Source organism: Leopardus geoffroyi, chromosome B3, assembly GCF_018350155.1.
Source record: "Leopardus geoffroyi isolate Oge1 chromosome B3, O.geoffroyi_Oge1_pat1.0, whole genome shotgun sequence".
Classification (NCBI taxonomy): domain Eukaryota; kingdom Metazoa; phylum Chordata; class Mammalia; order Carnivora; family Felidae; genus Leopardus; species Leopardus geoffroyi.
The window spans coordinates 99,835,558-99,857,335 of NC_059337.1; the positions used below are offsets into that span (position 1 = coordinate 99,835,558).

Here is a 21,778-nt window from a genome sequence, read left to right on the forward strand (position 1 = left end):
TTTAACCAGACTGGCACACTGACTGCATTTTTCTTTTTTTTTTTTTTAAGCTGATTTGTGAGTGCGAGTGGGGGAGCGGGAGGAGGCACCAGCTCTGAGATCATGACCCAAGCGAGACCCCAGCAGATATTAAGAGTCGAATGCTTAACTCACTGAGCCTCTCAGGTGCCCCCAGACTGCATTTTTCTAAAAAAAAAAATAATAATAATGGGTAAAGGGTCCCATGAAAGGCCATTATGAGACAAACTATAATTAGGACGGGTTATTGGTAAACTGGTTCAGGGATATTTGTATGCAGTTTTTTTGGAGACTACTGCATTCACAGGATGGAGGTTATTGGGCCACAAATAGAAGCTCAGCCTTCCAGCCCCGTGACAGCTGCACAGGGAAAGAGGTGGAGTTCGCTCCCAAAAGGAGCAAACACAGGCTCCCCTTAGGATCCCTTGGTATGCCTGCCGTCACACAGGCGTGCACACAGATACACACTGGATACAATATCAGCTTGTCAGGCGAAAGGTAAAGAAATGCCTGTTGCATGTTTTTTTCATTTATTAATTCAACAAATAATGTGAGCACTCACTATGGGCCTGGCTCTGATCTAGGAATTAAGGATACAGCAGACAAACACGCCGTCCTGAAGCTTACATTCTTCTAGGCAGCACTGAACGAACAGCTCAAATACTTAGTACAGAGATGGTTGTTACGAGCTGTGCAGAATCTTAAGTCGGGGAAGGTCAAGAGGGCTGGGAGTGGGGGTGCGGACTTCGCTCTTTTAAACATCAGGATCAAGGAGGACCTTGGGAGAAGGTGACCTCTGGACAGAGGCCTGGAGGCAGGGGCACTGCAGGCAGGACACAAGGGGCACGTGGGAGGAACAGGGGCAGTGAGAGAAGGCCGGGGAGGTACTGGCCAGTTGTGAAAGGGCCCCCATAGGAAGGAGCTGAGCTTTAGTCTGAGTGAGAAGGGGAGCCACTCGGGCATCTTGAGCAGGAGAGTGACAAGATCTGACCTGCCATACTTCAGAAACGAGCCAATGAGTGTCTGCCCTGGCAGCTGGAAGATCTGGTGGAGAGAAGGGCACAAACACGGAGTGTTTTGAAGATGGGGCCGACGGGGTTTGCTGATGGGTTGGATGGAGCGCAGAAAGGGAGAAGAAATGGGGAGAAGGTGAGAGGAAAGACAGAAGCCCACGGTGACGTTCACACCTTGGTGAGCTGCCATCGCCTGAGACAGAGAGACTGTGGAAGGGCAGGTTTGTGAGGGATCCGTTCCAGCAACAGCTGGGAGGCATTGAGGAAGCTCTTTCCCCCTCCGACAGCACCCTCAGAGGGCACCATTCAACCACTCAGAAGGAGAGCTGTCTTTCTCCATGGATTGTGGGGAACCACCGCATCAGAATCACCTGAACCACTCCCCAGGTGGTTCTTGTGCCCACTGAAGATGACCTTCAGGCCATTTGTAAACTTTCCATTTCTGAGCTTGAGGATGCTCATTAGCATAGTTAATGAATTTCAGCTGACAGCAGCTCCTGGGGGTGGCGGGATTTCAGGCAATGCCCTCCTATTGATTCCTGGCCAGGTAAGCAGCAGGACTCAGTGCTTACTGCCAGCTTGGGCCCAGATCCACCAGCCCAGAGGCTAAATCCCCTCCCTGATGAAGAGGCAGAACTGGATCTAGAAATAGGCTCCGACATGCAGCTCTCTATCCAAGGCAAGAAAAGCCAGACTTCTGGCCCATGCGCCTTCTCAAATTTCTAGGAGAATTGCAGATACATCCAAAGATGCTGACTGCTTGAAAGTATAGAATCAACGTCTGAATCCCAGCTGGATGAGATGTGCCATGAGTGTATCCCAAAACAAGTGACAATTTTCTTCTTCAGTGATCATTTATATGCCTCTTTACATCAGAGTTTTGAATGTATTTTCATCCACTTCTTCCTATTCTGGGGAAGAGATATTGTTTCCATTTTACAGATGAGAAACTGAGGCCCATGGGGGTGATATGATCTTCTGGCTCTAAATCCTATGTTCTTTCCATTACTTTGGAATCACCAGGGGACCTAGTTTAAAAATGCAGATTCTGGCTCAGAAGGTGGAGGAAGGGTGTAGAAATCGGCATTTTAAGCAAGGGCCCCAAATGAATCAGATGCTAGGGGACTAGAGACCACACTTGGAGAAATCATCTTCCATGGCTTCTTCTCTCCTGCATTTACCCACAGGCTGTCTTCCAGACCCTCCTGGGACCCACTCTCTGCCTGGGCGCACCTGTCACAGAGAGTCAAAAACGTTAGAGACAAGTCGGCTGGCTTGTGCCCGGCACAGCAGGAGGGCAGAGGCCAGCCAGGTTTGAATGTGCTCAGTTTACAAAGGCTTTGTTAACATGAGGACTTTCAAATCTCATTTCTTTTTCCCCTTTAAGGCTTTTTCACTCTTCTCAGATTCTTCATGGAAAGAAAAGTGGGGTGGGGATACATAAGAGAAGGAAAGGCACCTGCCAAAGTTGCTGAGATTCGTCTTCATCGGGAGTTCTTCACAAAAATGGAAAACTTCTCTAAAAAAAAAAAAAAGAAAATTGAAAATAAGGGTGCCTGGGTGGCTCTGTTGGTTAAGCATCTGACTCTTGATTTCAGCTCAGGTCTTGATCTCAGGGTCATGAGTTCAAGCCTTGTGCTAGGCCCTGCACTAGGCTCCCTGCTGGGCATGAAGCCTAAATTTAAAAAAAAAAAAAAAAAAAAGGAAAACTTCTCTGCTCTAGATTTGATCTGTCCTTCAGTCTTCATTCTGCCGGCAGCACGTAAGCGCTGGTCTTCAGCCTTGGGCCTGCCCTCCTTCCCTAAGGGCTCTGGCCCAGCCACGTGAAAGGTGGAAGGTGGCTGGCTCCAGGCAGGTAGGACACACAGGGGAAGGAGGACTTCCGGCAGGGGGCTGCCCGTGGCACCTGGAGTGACTTTTTTTGTTTGTTTTTTTTTTTTTTACTTTCAACAGCTTTTACTGCTCAAGAAAAGGACCCACATTTTCACTGCAGGAAAGATCTTCCTAAGTTTCCCTGCCTTGTAGAATGATTGACTAGTAAGAAAAACTACATCCAACTCTATAATGAAAAACAGTGGTATAGGGGCACCTAGGTGGCTCAGTCAGTTGGGCGTCCGGCTGGGCTCAGGTCATGATCTTGCAGCTCATGAGTTAGGCCTGGAGTCTGCTTCAGGTTGTGTCTCCCTCTCTCTCTGCCCCTCTCCCGCTTGCACTCTGCCTCTCTCTCAAAAATAAACATTAAAACAAAACAAAACAGTGGTATACTTTTCCCTCCAGTTTTCAGTTTGTTTTCTTCTGGGGTGTGTGTGTGCGTGTGTGTGTGTATGTGATGCCATTGGGCACATAGTTATTAGGAGTCGAGGCGTGGGGGTCGGTATGGGCAGTGATTTACATCCACTGTCATGACACCAGCAGGCTCTCCCATGCAGGGGTCTCCACAGGTATGGGAAGCCTTCGTGCTCACAGACCCTCAGCAACCTGGACGTGTCCCTGGGAGAGATGCTGGAGAGGGAGGCAGAGCCTGCTCTGATTCATCCCAGGGTGGAAGCTGCGTGAGTAACACATTCCTGCAGCCTTTCCCAAAGCCAAAAGGAGGGTTGGACTAGAAGCCACAGGGAAATCCCTGTGGCACCCTGGGCTTTCCCGGCTCGACTGCCATGTAAGTGGGGACACCAGGATCCCATGGTGGAGTACGGATGGCTGAGGTTTCATCATGCAGATTGAGGCTAGATGAAGGTGCTCACAGCACCACCCCAGCAGGTACAGGAACACCTAAGAGCTCTGTAAGTCGTCGTGCCCACTACCCACCTCACAGTCAGTCCTGGTCCTGGTCCTGGTCAGCCGTAGTCCTTACCTCTCTCCTCCACCCCATCCACTCTCTCGCTCTCCATTTTCACACGTCAGTCCTCTGTCCAGACCACTTCCCCAGTTTCCCTCTCTAAGCTCAGACTCTGATGCCATGGTCTGGCTCAAGGCCCTCTTCCTTCACAAAGACTTCCCAGACTGCAGGGACGTGTGGGTCTGCCCTCCGCTGTGTCACCTTACAGCATGTGCCAATCCTTCCGTGGCTCCCTTCTCTCTTATTCAGACAAATCACTCAGTATTTCCAGGCTTCAGCTTCTTCCTCCGTAACATGGGAAGAATGACAGTATCTCCACTTCACAGGGCAATTTTGAAGACTGATCGTGACAGCACAAACTAAAGCAAGTTCCCACCTAGAGTCCCAGGGGGTATGTGACAAATGCCAGCCAAAAAGTCCACTAGTGCCTCGGTCAGAGCAGGGCGTGAGGCAGGCACTCGGGTAACTCTCTGCTCTGTTGACCAGCTCCTGGAGCTCCCTGCACAAACAAGGCACCTTAGATAGAAGATGCTTGCATTTCCATTATAGTGCTGGCTCTGTGGTCTCTGAAAATAGAACAAAGCAAACAATGCATTTGAGGCCAGAACTGGAGTGTGGCTGGGGGGGGGGGGGGCGCCTGGGTAACTCTGTTGGTTAAGCGTCCAACTTGATGGCACCTCAGGTCACGATCTCATGGCTTGTGAGTTGGAGCCCCGTGTCAGGCTCTGCGCTGATAGTGCAGAGCCTGCTTGGGATCCTCTCCCTCCTTTTTGGGCCCCTCCCTCTCCCTCTCTCAAAATAAACAAATGAAAAAAAAAAAAAAAAAACCAGAGCGTGATGGGGACATTTGTGAGTGAGGTACACAGGTTCTGAAAAGAATCTAGATTTCTCAACAAGAAGAAAAGTCTATAAAAAGAGTCTGTAAGGGAAAAAAAAATTTGAAAAGAGAGGAAGAGATATTTGGGGGTTCTTTAAATCTTAATATTTTGGTTCGGCAAGATGACCTGTAAGTTTTAAAGGGGAAATTAAAATGCACTGGGCATGGCGCTTGCCATACTCAATTCCAATCCTCACAGCCACTTCACAAGGTTTACATTTTCTCCATTTAATAGCTGAGGAAAACGAGGGCCAGAGTAGATGTCTTAGCCCAAACCACACAGTAGAGCTGGGACTCGAGCTCAGGTCACCCAACACCCAAATCCATGCTCCCCCACTCCGTCAGTAGAAACGGCCAGGCAGGTGGCTCACCGCTGGGCATTTGCAGGCAAATTTCCGTGTGAGTCATTGCTTACCCCCCTCCACCAGCTATCCCAGAGGAAGTCCATTTCTGCTTGATGGACCTCTGGGGTGCCAATGTTTCCATTTGAAAAAGAAAAAGTATCTCCTAAGTGCACGGTTCTATAATCCACACAGTTTTCCTAAAGCCTGAAAATCAGAACTGATTTTCCCTCTCTGCTCTCAAGTTTTATCTGTGCTCTCTGAGGTTGCCGATTTTTTTTCTCCTCACAGTTCAAAAATTTCTAGTTAGATATTTTTTTTTTCCTAAATGTCTCAGTGTACTAATCAGCTTTTTCATATGCATTTTGCCATTTCTAAAGACGTCAGGAGTAGACGCCCTCCAGCAGCTGCTAAATACCATAGTTCGTGCCCCAGAAGGGTTATGGCTGCTGCCTCTGTTCTCTATATTCCTTAAGCCTCCTCCCCTCGCTCCAGCAAGCTCAACCTCTCACAGCTCAAAGCAGGCTAGGCAGCCCCTTTCTTCTTAACCCTTCAATCAATCACTTCCACAGATGGGCTTCTTAATATTCCAACCTCTTCCCAGGGCAGGAAATCACAAGTGAAAAGACCATTTTAGGACTGCATCTTTACCTCCAAATTCCCTTTCCTAAAAATCTTTGATACTTGGCTTTAAATATTATGGAATTTTCACTGAAAAGACTTCCAATAAAATTCACATCTTCCATTTGACAGAAAAGTGGCCCTTAGGCACAAATTAAGGCATTAACAAGCCCCTTGCCTAACCTCTAGCCAACCCCCGCCCACCTCATTCCTACTGCCTTAAATCTTCCATCATTAGTAAAAGCAGCCACCATTTATTAAGGATCAGGTAGTGCAGACACCGAGAACTTTGTTATCTCATATAGTCCCCTCAGCAAACTGAGGAGAAATCAGAGGCTTGAGGGTTTCATGAGCTGCCTCAGGTCACCCAGCAAGTGAGCGCGCAAGCAAGCAAAGCAGCTAGGATTCAAACCTAAGTCTGACACCAGTGTTCTCCCTCTAATCATTACACAATGCCCCTTTTGTCACAAAATAGCTTCTTTCCTCCTAAAATAAGCGCTTCTTTGAGCACGTCCTTCGAGATCGTTACCACAGCAGAAGAACCCAGAAGGCCCTCTGCTAGGTCAACACATTTTTACTACAAAAGGGATGGGAAACAGCAAAGGTGGGGCAGGGGGCAGGGCAGAGGTCCTGAAGAATGCTTTCACCTCGGGCCTCTCGCCTCCTATTAGAGGTCAGATGAGCAGTCCCTGGAACTGGAATGAATTTGTGCTCGGTTTCCCACTCATGTGTTTACGTCCCTGACTGGGAAGAAAGAGCTGATGTGACAAGACTCTGTTTGGAAGAGAAGGCAACGTGGCTCCATGTCTGTATTAATTAACCACGGCCTCCTCTTGGCATTTCTTTCCTGGCCCCCTCACACTGGTCAGTGAGTCATAAAACGAGGACAAGACTGCAGGGAGGTGAATACCGCAGCCGCACAGCCATGAACCAGAAATGACAGGGCACAGGTGGTTAGCAAGTTTCTTTCCCCAGGGGTCTCCCCTCCCACACACCACCAATGCATCTCTAACTAAGGGGAGCACAAGCATTATCCGGTAACAGAGCAAGAATCTGGAATGTGCGTCTGAGCCAGCACAACCAGCCACTTGAAACTAAAGCCTTCACCCCTCCGTCACTATAATGTATATGAAGCCTCAGAACACTTTACCTTTGCTGAACTTTTTTTTTTTTTTAATATTTGTTTGTTTTTGAGAGAGACAGAAAGTGAGAGAGAGACACACACAGACAGATGGTAAGCGGGGGAGGGGCAGAGAGCGAGGGAGACACAGAATCCGAAGCAGGCTCCAGGCTCCGAGCTGTCAGCGACGAGCCTGACGTGGGGCCCGAACTCACAAACTGCGAGATCATGACCTGAGCTGAAGTCGGATGCTCAACCGACTGACTGAGCCACCCAGGCGCCTCACCTTTGCTGAACTTTCAAACCGAAACACTTCATTACACTATGACAGCACAGCCAGTACGAACAACCTAGTTCTTCCCCACTTACTTCGTGAGGCCCATTTAAAAAAAAAACAAAAAACATTATTAATGGTCAAGAGATTCCAACAGACTTTGCCTGCCAAGATTTACTTGGCAGAAGAAAGATACTCCGTCTCCTGAAACGTAGGTTTAAAAGTCAGTTCCAATCTTCATTTTGCTGAACGTTTCACCAACTCCCTGGAGGGAAAAATCTTAACTCTGCGCAAAACCAGCATTTTAAAAATGAAATCTCAGCGCCCGGTTTTCTCACGCACTTACCCTCAGCGTTGGAAGTGATGACGTCTTCCACCCCTAACACTTGCCTCCCTCGACCCAGTGGTATACTGTGAGCTGGCAAGGGATAGTTTAGAAGAACGACCTTTCCTTCAGGGAGGGCTGGAGGAACATCCGCTTCTGATGGTGGTGCCCCTCCATATGTGTAGGGGTTGATGCTTTTGTTTTCAGGATACGGAGGCAGGGTCCCCTGGGAAGGATCCAGTGACTCTCCTTCTATTTCTGACGGAGCTGGGCCTCTGGTCCCTGGCTGTTCAGAAGACTCAACGCGAACGTTTAAATCTGGGGTGTCCATCCCCCACGGATGTCTCCCCTCTTTGGGTTGAGGGTTCAAGGTGGCAGATTCCGTTTCAGGGTAGAATGGCCAGTTACTAGAGGTCAGATGCGGCAAAGGGGAGGCCAGATCAGAATTCGGTGGAGACATTCCACCCCCCATGGGTCTTGACTCAGCTTTCGATTGGAAGGAAACATCAACACTGCTGTGGCCATTCAGTGCTTCCTCTGGTTCACTCGGAGCGTATTCGACTCCCCGCTCATTCTCATTCTCATCATAATAATCCAAATTGTCCTCAGTGTAGTCACTTTCCAGGACCTCAGGGAGGCCGAAGGAACGCTCGGGGGGAGCTGCAGAGTGGCCTTTGGAAAGGTCCCCTCCAACTGTTGCTGGCCTGATATTGTCCAGTCGGGGGGTGCTGCCGATATGAAAAGCCCACACTCCAGGAGCCCCCAGGTTGCTTTGTCTAAATAAAAAGGAAACAGTGCATGACCAAAGTGTCCATTCGCCCACCATCCAACAAAGGTGAGCAATTTATTTTAAAACTGAAACACTATTAAGATCAGATTCAGAGTTTTCATCAGTGTATAAAACCAAATAAAACCAGGCTTATGTGCTAACTAAAAGGATTATACTGGAATTTTGATGTAAACTACCTCTTACCCAACATTAGCTTTCAGAATGCTGGACCATCAAGTTAGAAATCTGCTTTAAGGAGCACCCGGGTGGCTCAGTCAATTTGGCCTCTGACTCTTGCTGTCAGCTCAGGGCATGATCTCTCGGTTTGTGAGTTTGAGCCCCGCATCAGGCTCTGCGCTGACAGTACAGAACCTGCTTGAGATTCTCTCTCTCCTTCTCTCCCTGCCCCTCCTCCGCTCTCCCTCAAAAATAAATAAACGTTTTAAAAAAGAAAAAAAATCTCTAAAATTCACATGTTTTATCTAACATCTGGCTATTTGAAAACAAATAGAGAATGCAGGAATATTTTATACGTCCTCTACTTTTAACACACGGGAAAATGTATGCTTATACAACTTTGTTAAACACTTAAAACAGTGACAACTACGTTACTTTTGAGATTTAGTGATATACCAAGTGCTTAATGTTCTTCAGTACAATCTACAAGGTAGGGGCAGTGATTATGCCCAATTTTACAGAGGTGAAAATAGTTTAGAGAGGCTAACCAATCTTCTTAAGGTCATACAACTAATAGCTGGCAAAGCTTGGACACGAATTCACCACTAACACCAAAGCCCATGCTCTAAATATCTACCTTATGTCAGAAAACCAATATACTAGAGTCAATCAGCATCTGAATGATCACTGGTCTTCAGACTGTTACAGACATTTCACTGTTTAATCACATGGATTAATCAATATAAACTAACTCACATAGAATTGTGAGTCATTGTAAAAACACTCAAAGAAATATACATGCCCAAGTGTAAAAAATGTTGAGCAAACACAGAACAAAGTTAAGGGGAATATCAGAAAGTAGTTTTGGGGCACCTGAGTGGCTCTGTCCGTTAAGCGTGCAACTCTTGATTTCAGCTCAGGTCATGATCTCACGGTTAGTGGGATCAAGTCCCATATCAGGCTTAGCACTGACCGGGCAGAGCCTGCTTAGGATTCTCTCTCTCTCCCTCTCTTCCTGTCCCCTCACCCCCGCATGTGCACGTGCACTCTCTCTCTCGCTCAAAATAAATAAATAACCTTAAAAAAGAAAAAAAAAAAAGAAAATAGTTTAATCAAAATTCCATGGGTTATAGGTGAGAGGTGTTCAAAAACATCTGGAACCAGAGAGCTCACGTGTTTTCTTTATTAGAAAAGAACATGGACCCCACTCAGTTTTCTCAATGCCCCAAAGATCCATTATTTTAGTCAATGATACATTCTAAAGAGAACTACATAAAAGACTTCTAAAAAACTAAAAACAAAAACAAACAACAACAACAAAAACTTGAACAAACAAGGGTCTGGCTAGCTTGAATGCACCAGTTTCTATACTCCTCTGGTGTACGTGCAAAATACCAAGCTCAAAGTCCCCCCTCTAATCAAAAAAATTATGGGGGTCAGTGAGGCATAAGACTAATTTAGAGAATAACAAATTTATCGAATCATTATAAGAATCATTGCTCATTTGGGTAGGAACTCATCATGGTCACATGGATTTCCATAGCAATAATAACTTCAGTACAATTCTAAGAATGTCTCCTTCCCTCCTTGTCTGCCCATCCCTTGCCCTTTTCTTCCTCTCATCCTGTCCACCTTCCCCTCTCCCACTCTCTATCTTGTGTGTGTGTGTGTGTGTGTGTGTGTGTGTGTGTGTGTTGTGGTTATTGTTTCTGCTGCTGCTCTTATAGTTACTTTAGGGAAAGAGGAGCAGAGAAAACAAAACTGTGATGTCTTGTGCAGTATGCTATATATGCTTGGTACGCTCTAAGATTCCATGTTGGTGTTTTTCCGGCAAGCAAATAAGGAACGCTTAAGTAAGAAGAGAGAATCCTGAGGATCTGAGGATAGTTAGTTTATATTATCGCATCAGAGGTGTTGCAGCTATGAAATTTCTTCTTGAAGTTAGAAAAACTATAAAAGTTTCAAAGACTAGGAAAACACAAATTATGGCAGAAAACCGCTAAATAAAACAACTCTCTAATGAAATATAAATCACTATCCTGGTTTTTGTTGTTGTGCGTGATGGGAAAGTAACCAGTTTGAGTTTATCCTAAAATCCGAGGTCATTTGGAAAGCTCAGAGATAGAGAAAATTTAATTTATTTTCAACAAAGGAAAACAAGGCCACAAAGTGGGATGACAGTGCCTTCCTCCCTGGGCTGTTAGGGGGATTAAGTAAGAACACCACATAAAATGCCTAGCATGAGGCCCTGCACACGATTAGTACTTAGTAATTACTGTCTTTCAGGAGACAGAAAAGTATAATTTCAAAAAACACAAATGTGTGCATTCACATTTAAATTTGCAGAAGAGGAGTTATGCCAAATACACTATGGATTAGATAATTCATTACCTTTAAGTTCACAATTATAAGACAAGTTTGAGGAAGACAAAGATTCCACTGACTAGAAAGATAATTTTATTATTTAGAGATGCATACTGAAGTATTTAGTATTTAGCATTAGCATGATGTTTGTGATTTACCTTAAAATACTTAAGTGTTTTAAAAATGATGAATAATATGGGGCGCCTGGGTGGCGCAGTCGGTTAAGCGTCCGACTTCAGCCAGGTCACGATCTCGCGGTCTGTGAGTTCGAGCCCCGCGTCGGGCTCTGGGCTGATGGCTCAGAGCCTGGAGCCTGTTTCCGATTCTGTGTCTCCCTCTCTCTCTGCCCCTCCCCCGTTCGTGCTCTGTCTCTCTCTGTCCCAAAAATAAATAAACGTTGAAAAAAAAAAATTTTTTTTTTAAAATAAATAAAAAAATAAAAATGATGAATAATATGGCAAAATGTCAACAGCTTCTAAATCTAACTGATGAGCTTCTGGGTATTCATTCAGCTATTTTCCCCACTTTTCTGTGTATTTTTGAAAATTTAAATTCGGAAAAGTAAAATAGAAGGTTAAACTGAGGACCATTTCCACAATGGGGAGGTAGGGAAAGCCTTTCTAAGAATAACAAAGGAAAAGAGTACTATCTTTGACGACACTAAACCTACAGCTTCTCGATGTGGAGTAACTTTAAAGATGAACTGGGCAAAAATATTCACAGCATATGAGAGAATTAATACTCTTGCTGTAATTTTTCTTATTTATAAGAGCTCTCCGTGCACACCCCCGTAGAAAATAGCAAAGGGCATGGGCAGAGAAGTCACAAAGATGGATAAATGGCTATTACACCTATGAAAAGGTGTAATCAAAGAAATGAGAGTAAGGATCTAATCAAAGAAATTAGAGTGAGGATAGCAATTGATACCTACCAGATTCACAAGTATTAACAAGAAGCTGTTGATCACAGTTCTATACTATTGGTGAGCATAGAAATTGCACATTTCTGAACGGCAGTTTGTTGATGTACATCAAAGCGTTAAAACTGTATCTATCCTTTCTCAGCAATTCCACTCTTAAGAAGTTATCTTTACCAGAAATAAGAATCTGAGCTGGGGCGCCTGGGTGGCGCAGTCGGTTAAGCGTCCGACTTCAGCCAGGTCACGATCTCGCGGTCCGTGAGTTCGAGCCCCGCGTCGGGCTCTGGGCTGATGGCTCAGAGCCTGGAGCCTGTTTCCGATTCTGTGTCTCCCTCTCTCTCTGCCCCTCCCCCGTTCATGCTCTGTCTCTCTCTGTCCCAAAAATAAAAATAAACGTTGAAAAAAAAAAAAAATTTAAAAAAAAAATAAAAAAAGAATCTGAGCAATGTGTGTTATGCTGTGTACTGCAATGATATTTCTAAAAGGAAAGATAAAAAACAAATTCATCAGTAAGTTTTTATCTTAATAGTGTGGTATAAAAATGATGCAATGTTCGATAGCCTTAAAACGATAAAACGAACAGATTATCTTAGTGAATGATACCTATAAGACATTGATAAATGGGAAAATGCTACATGTATAGCAAAAGAACCATTTTGGTTTTAAAAAGTTTTTGCATAATTCTTAAGTTAGAATGACTGCTAATACTGGTTATTGCTTGAAGCAGTGATAATGGGTAATTTGTGCTTTTATTTCACATTATTCCGTGTGTTTGTACTTTATATTTTATATTAAGTATGAGCTACACTTCAGAAAAATCTGTTAGTCCCCTATCTTCTGTTCTCAGCAAGGAACTCAGAAGAAGCATCAAAGACACAAATGAGGGCAGGCACGGAGGGAGGTAAATGGGAGTGCTGCGTGTGTGTGTGTATGCACGTGCAAGTCTTTGTGTGCACGTGTGTGTGCATGTGTGTGTGCACATGTGTAAGCATGTGTGTTAGTTCCAAAGGATTTTTATCACCGTGGTGGGGAGCGCAACTGCTTTTTCCTACAGACTTTTTGGCCCCCACCGCCTCCTGTACCAGGAGTAGAGTCAACACTCGTTCCAGAGCTCTGAAGTTCTACCCATTTATTTGTCTGTCTACCAGAGTATAGGTTGCTAGTGTGCAGGGCCGCTGTCTCAAACGTCTTTGCATTTCAAGTGCTTTGCCCAGTGTGAACTCTTAATAACGTCTGAGGAGTAGAGAATCTGTGGCCTCCAGAGACGAAGAGGAAGGTGAAACCAGAGGAGAGAAAGCAAGCAGCTAAATTTTCTCATGTCTGAACTAAAAGGCAGCCTGGATGGAGACCTAAAGATGCCCAAGGTTGGTCAGAAGACTGGGAAAGCAGAGCGGGATTCAGCATGAAAGAAGGAGTTGGGGACTCCAGACTTGTGCTTGAGTTTTGGCCTTGCCACTTAATTACTTTGAGGTCGTATTTTCACTTCCCTAAGATCATTTATCAAATTGAGAAGATAGTAGAACTTACCTCCCAGGATTCCTGTGAGTTTTAACTAAGACAACTTCTGGAAAGTGTTTTACACGATGTTTGGCAACTAATAAGCCCTCAAAACATGTCAGCACTAAGTAACCAGATCTGGTTGTAGGGCCTGCTCTCTGATAGCCGAGGAGAGCGGATGGCATGTAAAAGTGTGAGGTTCTGCAGTGCCCAGGAATAACATAATGGAAGGGAGACACAGTTAAGGGAGGCTAAGTAAACAGTGTATTCCGCCTGGATTCTAGCCCAGTATTAGGGAAAGGAATAAAAGCAAAGGTAGTTTTTACAAGCCCTGAAATTAGTAAGTTATGAAATGGTGCCGACCCAGATATGGTGTTGATGCGGACTGACACATAGCACAAGGGCGTATTATTGCACTGGCAGAGGAAGCTTCTGACGGCACTGAGGAATGTGCTCAGTTCTGGCGACCTCATGGAAAACCAACCAGTATGGTTTCAGTTAATGAAGCCATACAGAAGCCCTGAGACCTCGAAAATGCTACCAATGTGTTTGGTTTTCCCTTTTCCCCAAATTACACTACATTTGATTTAACTTTTAATGTGTATCTGCCTAGGCGCGCCTGGGTGGCGCAGTCGGTTAAGCGTCCGGCTTCAGCCAGGTCACGATCTCGCGCTCCGTGAGTTCGAGCCCCGCGTCAGGCTCTGGGCTGATGGCTCAGAGCCTGGAGCCTGTTTCCGATTCTGTGTCTCCCTCTCTCTCTGCCCCTCCCCCGTTCATGCTCTGTCTCTCTCTGTCCCAAAAATAAATAAACGTTGAAAAAAAAATAATAAAAAAAAAAAAAAACGTGTATCTGCCTAAAAGACTAAATCACAACATCTCCTCCGGTGAAATGATTAACTTGGAAAAATCTCAGTGTGGGCAGTTATGTTACTGGACATTTTTATATGGCTCCAAGAGCAATGTTTTCCATAGCAAGCCTCAGTGGCTGTGCAAACACATAAACACTGTTCTGTTTCCGGTATCTATACCCAATAGGGCAGGAAAAATAAAGGGCCTTTTATATTTTGGTGAATTTGTTCCCCCTAGGGTCTAATCTAAAGTTCCTGGTTTTGACCTGATGCCTCCAGTAGAAGCCCCCAAGATATTATTTAATGGTCTTATGGCCGCTTGAGTTTGGGTAGCTCCAAAGGGTCCTCAACATCAGACAGGGAAGGGCTTATGCCCTGAGTTACTTACTGGTAGAGATTCTTCACAGACTGTTCAGTGCTTGTCAAGCTGAAGTAGGGACCCTCTCTCTTCAGGTCATCGACCTCCCCTCGGCAGAAGCCCACCCGGGCAGGAAGCTCGAGCTGGACGTTATAAGACTCTTTGGGGCGGGTTCCAAAGAACTGAAGGCCGTTGGCAGGGTAAAGAAAGAGGGCGTAGGTATCAGACTCATCAGACGCCAAAACTGCCTGGAAAGTGTTCCGCTATGAAAAATGAAAAATAGGAAATATTTTTAATAAAAGAAACAGAAAAGAAAAACAAAACAGAATGCAGACAAAGCATCATAAAATACAAAGGGTTTGTGCCCTTCTTAGGATTCCTTCAAATTGCTTTTGTACATTATATTCTTCTCAATTTCCTCTCCAAGTTACAATTTTGTAAGCTATACTATTACAATTCTTTTTTTATCATTTAGATTAACACTTGAAATGTGCATAGGTAAGAAACACAGGTTACAAAAATAATGTTTTTAAGGTTTCATATTGTTCTCATCCAAACCTCTTTAAGAGCTAAGAGCAAGGACCAAAATTAACCTGTATATTCCCACAGCCACTGGCCTAGTTCACTGTCCCAGGAGCTCATGTGGATCATTCATTCATTCATTCATTCATTCATTCATCTGTTACTGAATACCCGTGATGGGCAGGCATGGTGTTAGCCAGTGGATGACCTAAAGGCCTCCTTACTGTTCTCACACCCTTGCTCTCTTTCCTCTTTCTGCCGCCTTTTCACACCAGCACGCGAGTTAGCCTACCCTCACTTCACAGATCAGGAAACAAGACTTGAGGGCTAAGAGATCTGCCTAAGGGCTGGTAGCTAGTACGTGATGGCAGGCCAGCCGGCTCCAGAGTCTATGCCCTGTGCCACTAGGCCACCCTAACTACTCCTTAGCGTGCCATTCAGGGTGGTTTGTAAGTGCCCTAAACTCTTTCCCCAGGTTTAGATCCACTGCATCTTCATTGGGCTACGTAACATTCCCCATCTGTGTAATGTATTTTACTGCTTCTGTATTTTTGCTCATGTTTCCCCGTGCCTGGAAACCTTCCTAACATTCCAACGCTATCCTTCTGAGGCATTTTGTGATTCCCTGTAGATTTATTTCTGTTCTCCAACCATCCACAACACCTTTGTGGTTATTTCTCGTTAGCATTCACCTCATCTTGCATAGTTAGCTGTTTATGTGTTTGTAAACTCCATTATTAATCCACTCGCACATTAATTCAGCCAAGTGCCTACTATGTGCCTACAAAGCACTAGACATTGTGCTTGGTGTTGAAGAAACAAAGGAAGGGAGACTTTCTGCCCAGGACATTCTCACTATTTCTGAGAAGAACGGCCATGACTGGAATTCAGGAGAGTTGGCGGAGAAGATAGTAGAGGCCAGAGGAGGGTGTGTGAGACCTTAGGGTTGGGCTGGGGAGGCGTCACAGAGGCAGCCTGTGAATGCTAATAAACACAGGAGGAGCCAAAGCAGACCAGAGTGAGAGACTGAATTAGCCACAAACCCAACACCCACGTCCTTATAGAATCACTCCTTTTTTTTTTTTTTTAATTTTTTTTTTTCAACGTTTATTTATTTTTGGGACAGAGAGAAACAGAGCATGAACGGGGGAGGGGCAGAGAGAGAGGGAGACACAGAATCAGAAACAGGCTGCAGGCTCCGAGCCATCAGCCCAGAGCCCGACGCGGGGCTCGAACTCACGGAGCGCGAGATCGTGACCTGGCTGAAGTCGGACACTTAACCGACTGCGCCACCCAGGCGCCCCTAGAATCACTCCTTAAAGTTCATTTCACTCTTGTATTTTCAGCCAGACACTTTTTGCCTTTACCTACATAAGGCTATCTCCACCCAACCCCAAATGGTCTGTTAATGGTACTTCCTTATCTTAAAAAGACGTTATATTTAGGACTCTAAGAAGGCTTCTCTCACTAAATCCCCCTCCTTTTACAATTTGGTAGGGGACTGGGAAGTATTTATAAATAACACTACTTCCTAAATAATGTGACTCTTATTTACTGGTAAGGAGTATTATTTCTCCATTTTGCTAGACAGATAAAAGCAGGCAGAGAGAAGAACATCACATCTTGCTAAATAAAAGAGGAAACAAGAAGAAAGTGTCCTGCGTTTCGTTCTGTCCATGGCCCTTCTCCATATGGTGCTCAGACTCTTCTAGTGTTTACTCTTCCTTTCACAAGCTTAATTTCAAAGTACAGTTTTGAGGTTTTGCTTATAGGACAAAGCAATTCAGGTGTTAAAACGCTTTTAAAGAAAAAAAGAAGGCACACAACCTTTCTTTTTGTTCTCTAACGGAAAAACTTACCTTGCTTTGTTTCTTTTTTTTAAAAGATTTTATTTTCTTTTTAAGTTTATTTATTTTGAGAGAGAGAGAGAGAGAGAGTGTGAGTGGGGTAGGGGCAGAGAGAGAGAATCCCAAGCAGGCTCCACACTGTCAGTGCAGAGCCTGATGCAGGGCTTGAACTCGTGAACTGCTAGATCATGACCTGAGCCGAAATCAGCGCTGGACGCTTAACCTACTCAGCCACCCAGGCACACCTTTATTTATTTATTTATTTATTTATTTATTTATTTATTTTTAGTGTTTATTTATTTTTGAGAGAGACAGAGACAGAATGCGAGTGGGTTGGGGCAGAGAGAGAGGGAGGCACAGAATATGAAGCAGGCTCCAGGTTCCGAGCTCTCAGCACAAAGCCTGACGCGGGGCTCAAACTCACAGACCGTGAGATCATGACCTCAGCTGAGGTCAGACACTCAACTGACTGAGCCACCCAGGTGCCCCCCAGGCACCTCTTTAAAGATTTTATTTTTAAGTAATCTCTACGCCCAAATGGGGCCCTGAGATCGAGAGTCACATGCTCTACCAACAGAGCCAGCGAGGCACCCCTGCTTGCTTTCTTGCTTTCTTTAAGCACACACACTTAAAGATGGCAGAGGTGGAGCGGGGGGGGGGGGGGGGGGGGAGGCACTAGTGTACTTGTTATTTTTGTAGTTGTGGATCGTTTCATTAGCAAACTCGACTGTTCCGAAAACAAAAGGCAGAGGATGCTTTCTAGAACGTCTCAAAGCTAGGAAACCATAACTTCTGCTGAATGTCAACAAAGCCTACTCTGCATCATATCTCTACATAACACATACTACATCATCAATTAATGTTGATTCTGTAACTTCAGAGTACCCCATTTGTCAGAATCAACAAAGTTCGGCTAGGGAAAGAAAAGTACTCGAGGAAGGAGAAAGGACCTGTTGTAATAATCTAAGCTTTCAAAGCTCCTGGCATTGACTACCTATGGCAAATGTGAGGAAGAAAGCATCCTGGTTCTGAGTTTAGAGAAATTTTGTAAGATAAGGAGGAGGGGGGTCCTAGAGACTGCGAGGGAACTGAAGGGAATGGGGGAAGAAGGGAGGGAGAAAGTAAACAGAGCTGTGAAGGGGAGTGTCTGACTTTTACTGCAGGGCCTGGGAATTTAGCACTTTATTTTATTCATTCTTTCAGTCAATCAGTCAAAAAATTCATTCCAATAAAAATTTATTCAGTGCCTTTTATATGCCATCCCTGAGCCAAGTGCTTACTAGACAGGTGATAAGCCTTTATTTAATCCACTTGTCTCCACTGAAACAGGCCAATAGGAGGGTTTTAGATAGAATTTATGATCCCAAAGTAGAGGCCAAAAGAGGTTGGCTGTTCAAAAACCACCCACACACCAAATGACTTCTTTTGAAGTTCTCTGTCTCGGCCCCACAAAATTCTACATCTAATTGCTAAAGAGCACACTTCATGCAGTCCTGAAAGGGTCCTCCTCCCAAAGTACCCCTCGACTGGCTTCCAGACCGGAAGGGTCTTCACATTCCTGGACTAGCGCCTTTGCAAGAACCCCACATGCTCTGTCTCTGAAGACAAACCTTCAGATGGGCCGCCAAACCCCACAAAAGGGTCACTGGTTCCCAACTTCCTTAGGATCCCAGGGAGGAGAGAGTGACCTCTGTGGGAAGAGGGGCAGCACAGGAAGGACCAGTGACTGCCTTGTTTCAAGGTTTCTGCCATCTTGTTATCAGAAAGAGAGACAAGCCAGAGTCATCAGTAGAAACCAGGCAGGGTCTGACTCTCCCCTGCAGGTATGGGACATCACCAATCAGTGTTGACGCTCAGCAGAGCCATGCTGGCAGATATAAAACATGCCCTTCTACAAACTTCTGAGTTTACAATTCATGCAATTGATTTCGGTCATCTGGCAAAAAATCAGAACAGCGCCAGCCAGCCTTGTCCCAAACAAGTTTGCCTATAGTGAATTACAAAAATTACAACGAAAGAGGCACCTGGGTGGCTCAGTCAGGGTTAAGCGTCTGACTCTTGGTTTGTGCTCAGGTCATGATCTTGTGGTTCATGGGTTTGAGCCCTGCATCGAGCTCTGTGCTAACAGTGCGGAGCCTGCTTAGGATTCTCTCTCTGTTTTTCTCTTTCTGACTCTCCCCTGCTCCCTCTTCTCTCTGTCTCTCTCTCAAAAATAAATTAAAAAAAACTCGGGGTGTCTGGGTGGATCAGTTGGTTAAGTGTCCAACTTCGGCTCAGGTCATGATCTCATGGTTTGTGAGTTCAAGTCCTGCATCCGACTCTGTGCTGACAGCTCAGAGCCTGGAGCCTGCTTTGGATTCTGTGTCTCCCTCTCTCTCTGCCCCTCCCCTGTTCATGCTCTGTCTCTCTCTCAAAAATAAATAAACATTTAAAATAAATATATACATACATACATATATACATACATACTTACAAAAAAACTTTAAAAAAAATGAAAATTAAGAAGTAGGACAACTCCCTATAAGTGTCACAAAATTCTCTTTCCTATCTGTCTTCCTTAGGGTCACATGCTGTCTACAGCGGTGGCATCACTGACTTCTGGCCTCCAGTGTTTGATGCAAGCACTAATCTCCACTCTTTAACAGATTTCTCCATCTCCCAGTACCTATACATTGCCGTCACACACAAGACTTCCCTTCATTCATTTTTATGCCCTAAATCCTACAGAGATAAATTCTCTAGTCTCTAACGTAACATCATTCCTGACTCTTAGCCTTTAGCAAAACTTCAGCATTTCATTAACCAATTTCCATATATGTCTCTGTTTAGTACATCTTCACAACTATATCTTAGAGTCAGGTTAAACTCTTTCAGATAGAACCTCAGACTTCTCCTCTTCTGGACTTCAGCCCCAGAAGTCAGTGACCTACAACAAAGTCCTGCTTTTACCTCCCATTTTCTCTCTGGACCCACCCCTTCCATCAACCACAATCATCCTGTGACACAAGTCAACACACCTTGTCCCCACAGTGAGGCCTCCGAAGTGGAACCTTCCGCCCATCTTGTGCAATCCCTTCATCCACTTCTCCGGCCTCAGGAAAAGCCTCACTTGGAACAATTTCTCCTGCTGCCTTATTCTCAAGGTCCATTCTTTCCGTCTTTCCAGCCCAACTTAAATTCCAACAGAACATCCCCCCATGTCACACAGATCTGTGTGACCCAGTTCTCCATAACTCCCATCACTCAAACAACAACAAAACAATACCTCCCTCCCCCCAAAACCATAGCTAAAGTAAACACTAGTCCTCTTTACCTCCATCAACAAGTTCTTTGAAGGCCAATACCATGACTGCTTTGCCCAGTGAGGTACCTAAGACAGTTCAAGGAATCTCAGATTACCTGAACTGATAAACACTACTCATTTTTTTCTTTCTTTTTTTTTTTTTTTTTTAGTTGCAATCACCCCTGGCCATTCCTGCAACATCAGGTACCATGTCCTGTCATACCCACTATCAATATCCATGGAAAGAAAGAGCAACAACTGAAATTGTTTTACATGGTAAAGATGCCATTCCTTTGATATCTTCAAGTTTCCGGCAACTCTGTGACATCAGGTTAGCGTGTCAGGGTTCAAGAAAGCCACACAGAACTCACACAGTGCTTCAGGCAAGGCAGATTACTGCTTGCCAAAATCTATCTCCAAAGAACTATTAAAATAAGAACTCAAATCACAGGGCTCTTTAAAGTATTCAGAAGAACCTTCAATGCGGGTAACTGAAAAAAACATCCTCTCTCCAAACAGAAGAACCCTTATCTCCTTTCGAAATGAAACAAATCCCAAAGCCAAATGAGCATATGGCGATGTCTGAGGAATGATTTTAACTAGAAAAGTAAAAGAGAGATGGAATCTACAAATCTTCTTGTACTTCCCACCCAAAAGAGACCAGACAAAAGTTGCAATTCAGAAAACCTAGCATTTAAAGAATCCTTATGCAAAGGGCTTACATCACAGTGTCCTTACAAGATAGAAAAATTAAAAAACTAGAATCTGGTCCTATCAAGCCAACACAAAGGAACACAGATTGGTTGAGCAACCATACCCACTAGGTCTAGAGGGATATAAGGACTACTTAAAAATGTCATCCTACCTAAAAATGCCACATTAGTTAGGGGCGCCTGGGTGGCTCAGTCAGTTAAGCGACCAATTCTTGATTTCGGATGAGGTCATGATCTCACGGTCATGGTGTTGGGCTCTGCGCTGATCATGGAGCCTCCTTGGTATTTTCTGTTTCTCCCTCTCTCTCTGCTTCTCTCTCTCTCTTTGTTAAAATAAATAAATACAATTTAAAAATATGTTTAAAAAATGCCACATTAGCTAATTCTCACAATAATCCTGTAAGGTAGGCATTGCTCCCACATTTTACAGGTGAGAAAACTAAGAATGAGGCTGAATCATTACTTCCAAAGTCACTGGATAACCTTTCAAAATCCATATCTTCTTTCAAGATGTTTTTATATTGTCATTGTCTTGACAACCACCTGAAAGTTGGGTGAGAGAGCAGTATTCCTATGCTACAGATGAAACTGAAAAAATAATGAACAAATTCACCTTGTCTGTATTGTAATTTTTGGTTTCAAATGAGCTCTGATAAAAATGGAATTGTAAAACTCTACTGTGATTTCACCGAACCAGCACTTCTGTGTAACTGTTCCTCTCCCTGATTCAGCCTCACTCAATTCAACATCATCTGTCTTTATTCTACTGAAAAGTAAGACAGATGCAGCTGAATTCTCTTTAGAGCATTGGAATACTAATTTAGAAGTAATAAGGCATCAATAGCATCCTTGGCAGCCAATTTCATTGCAAGTTCATTCTTCCTTTGAATGAAATATGATTCCAAGCATTCTTTTGGTACTAAGATCACACCAAGCCTTATTTATTGGAAGTCTGTGGAAAAAGCACAATTATTATTGTGTCCACCAACATCACTCGAGCCAAGGAAATGGGTCTTGCATGAAAAATCTGGGTTAAAAGCAGTAAAACAAAAC

At 44.5% G+C, this 21,778-nt stretch overlaps 1 protein-coding gene across 1 annotated transcript in view; it reads right to left on the reverse strand.

Moving 5' to 3' along the window:
* The window catches only part of NID2 (nidogen 2), a 68,842-nt gene that overhangs the window by 41,849 nt on the left and 5,215 nt on the right, over positions 1-21,778 (reverse strand). Inside the window, exons 3-4 of the mRNA XM_045450963.1 lie at positions 14,391-14,623; positions 7,450-8,204 (exon numbers count right to left, since the gene is read on the reverse strand). Of these exons, the coding sequence (XP_045306919.1) occupies positions 7,450-8,204; positions 14,391-14,623 (988 nt within the window). The remainder of the gene's footprint in view (positions 1-7,449; positions 8,205-14,390; positions 14,624-21,778) is intronic.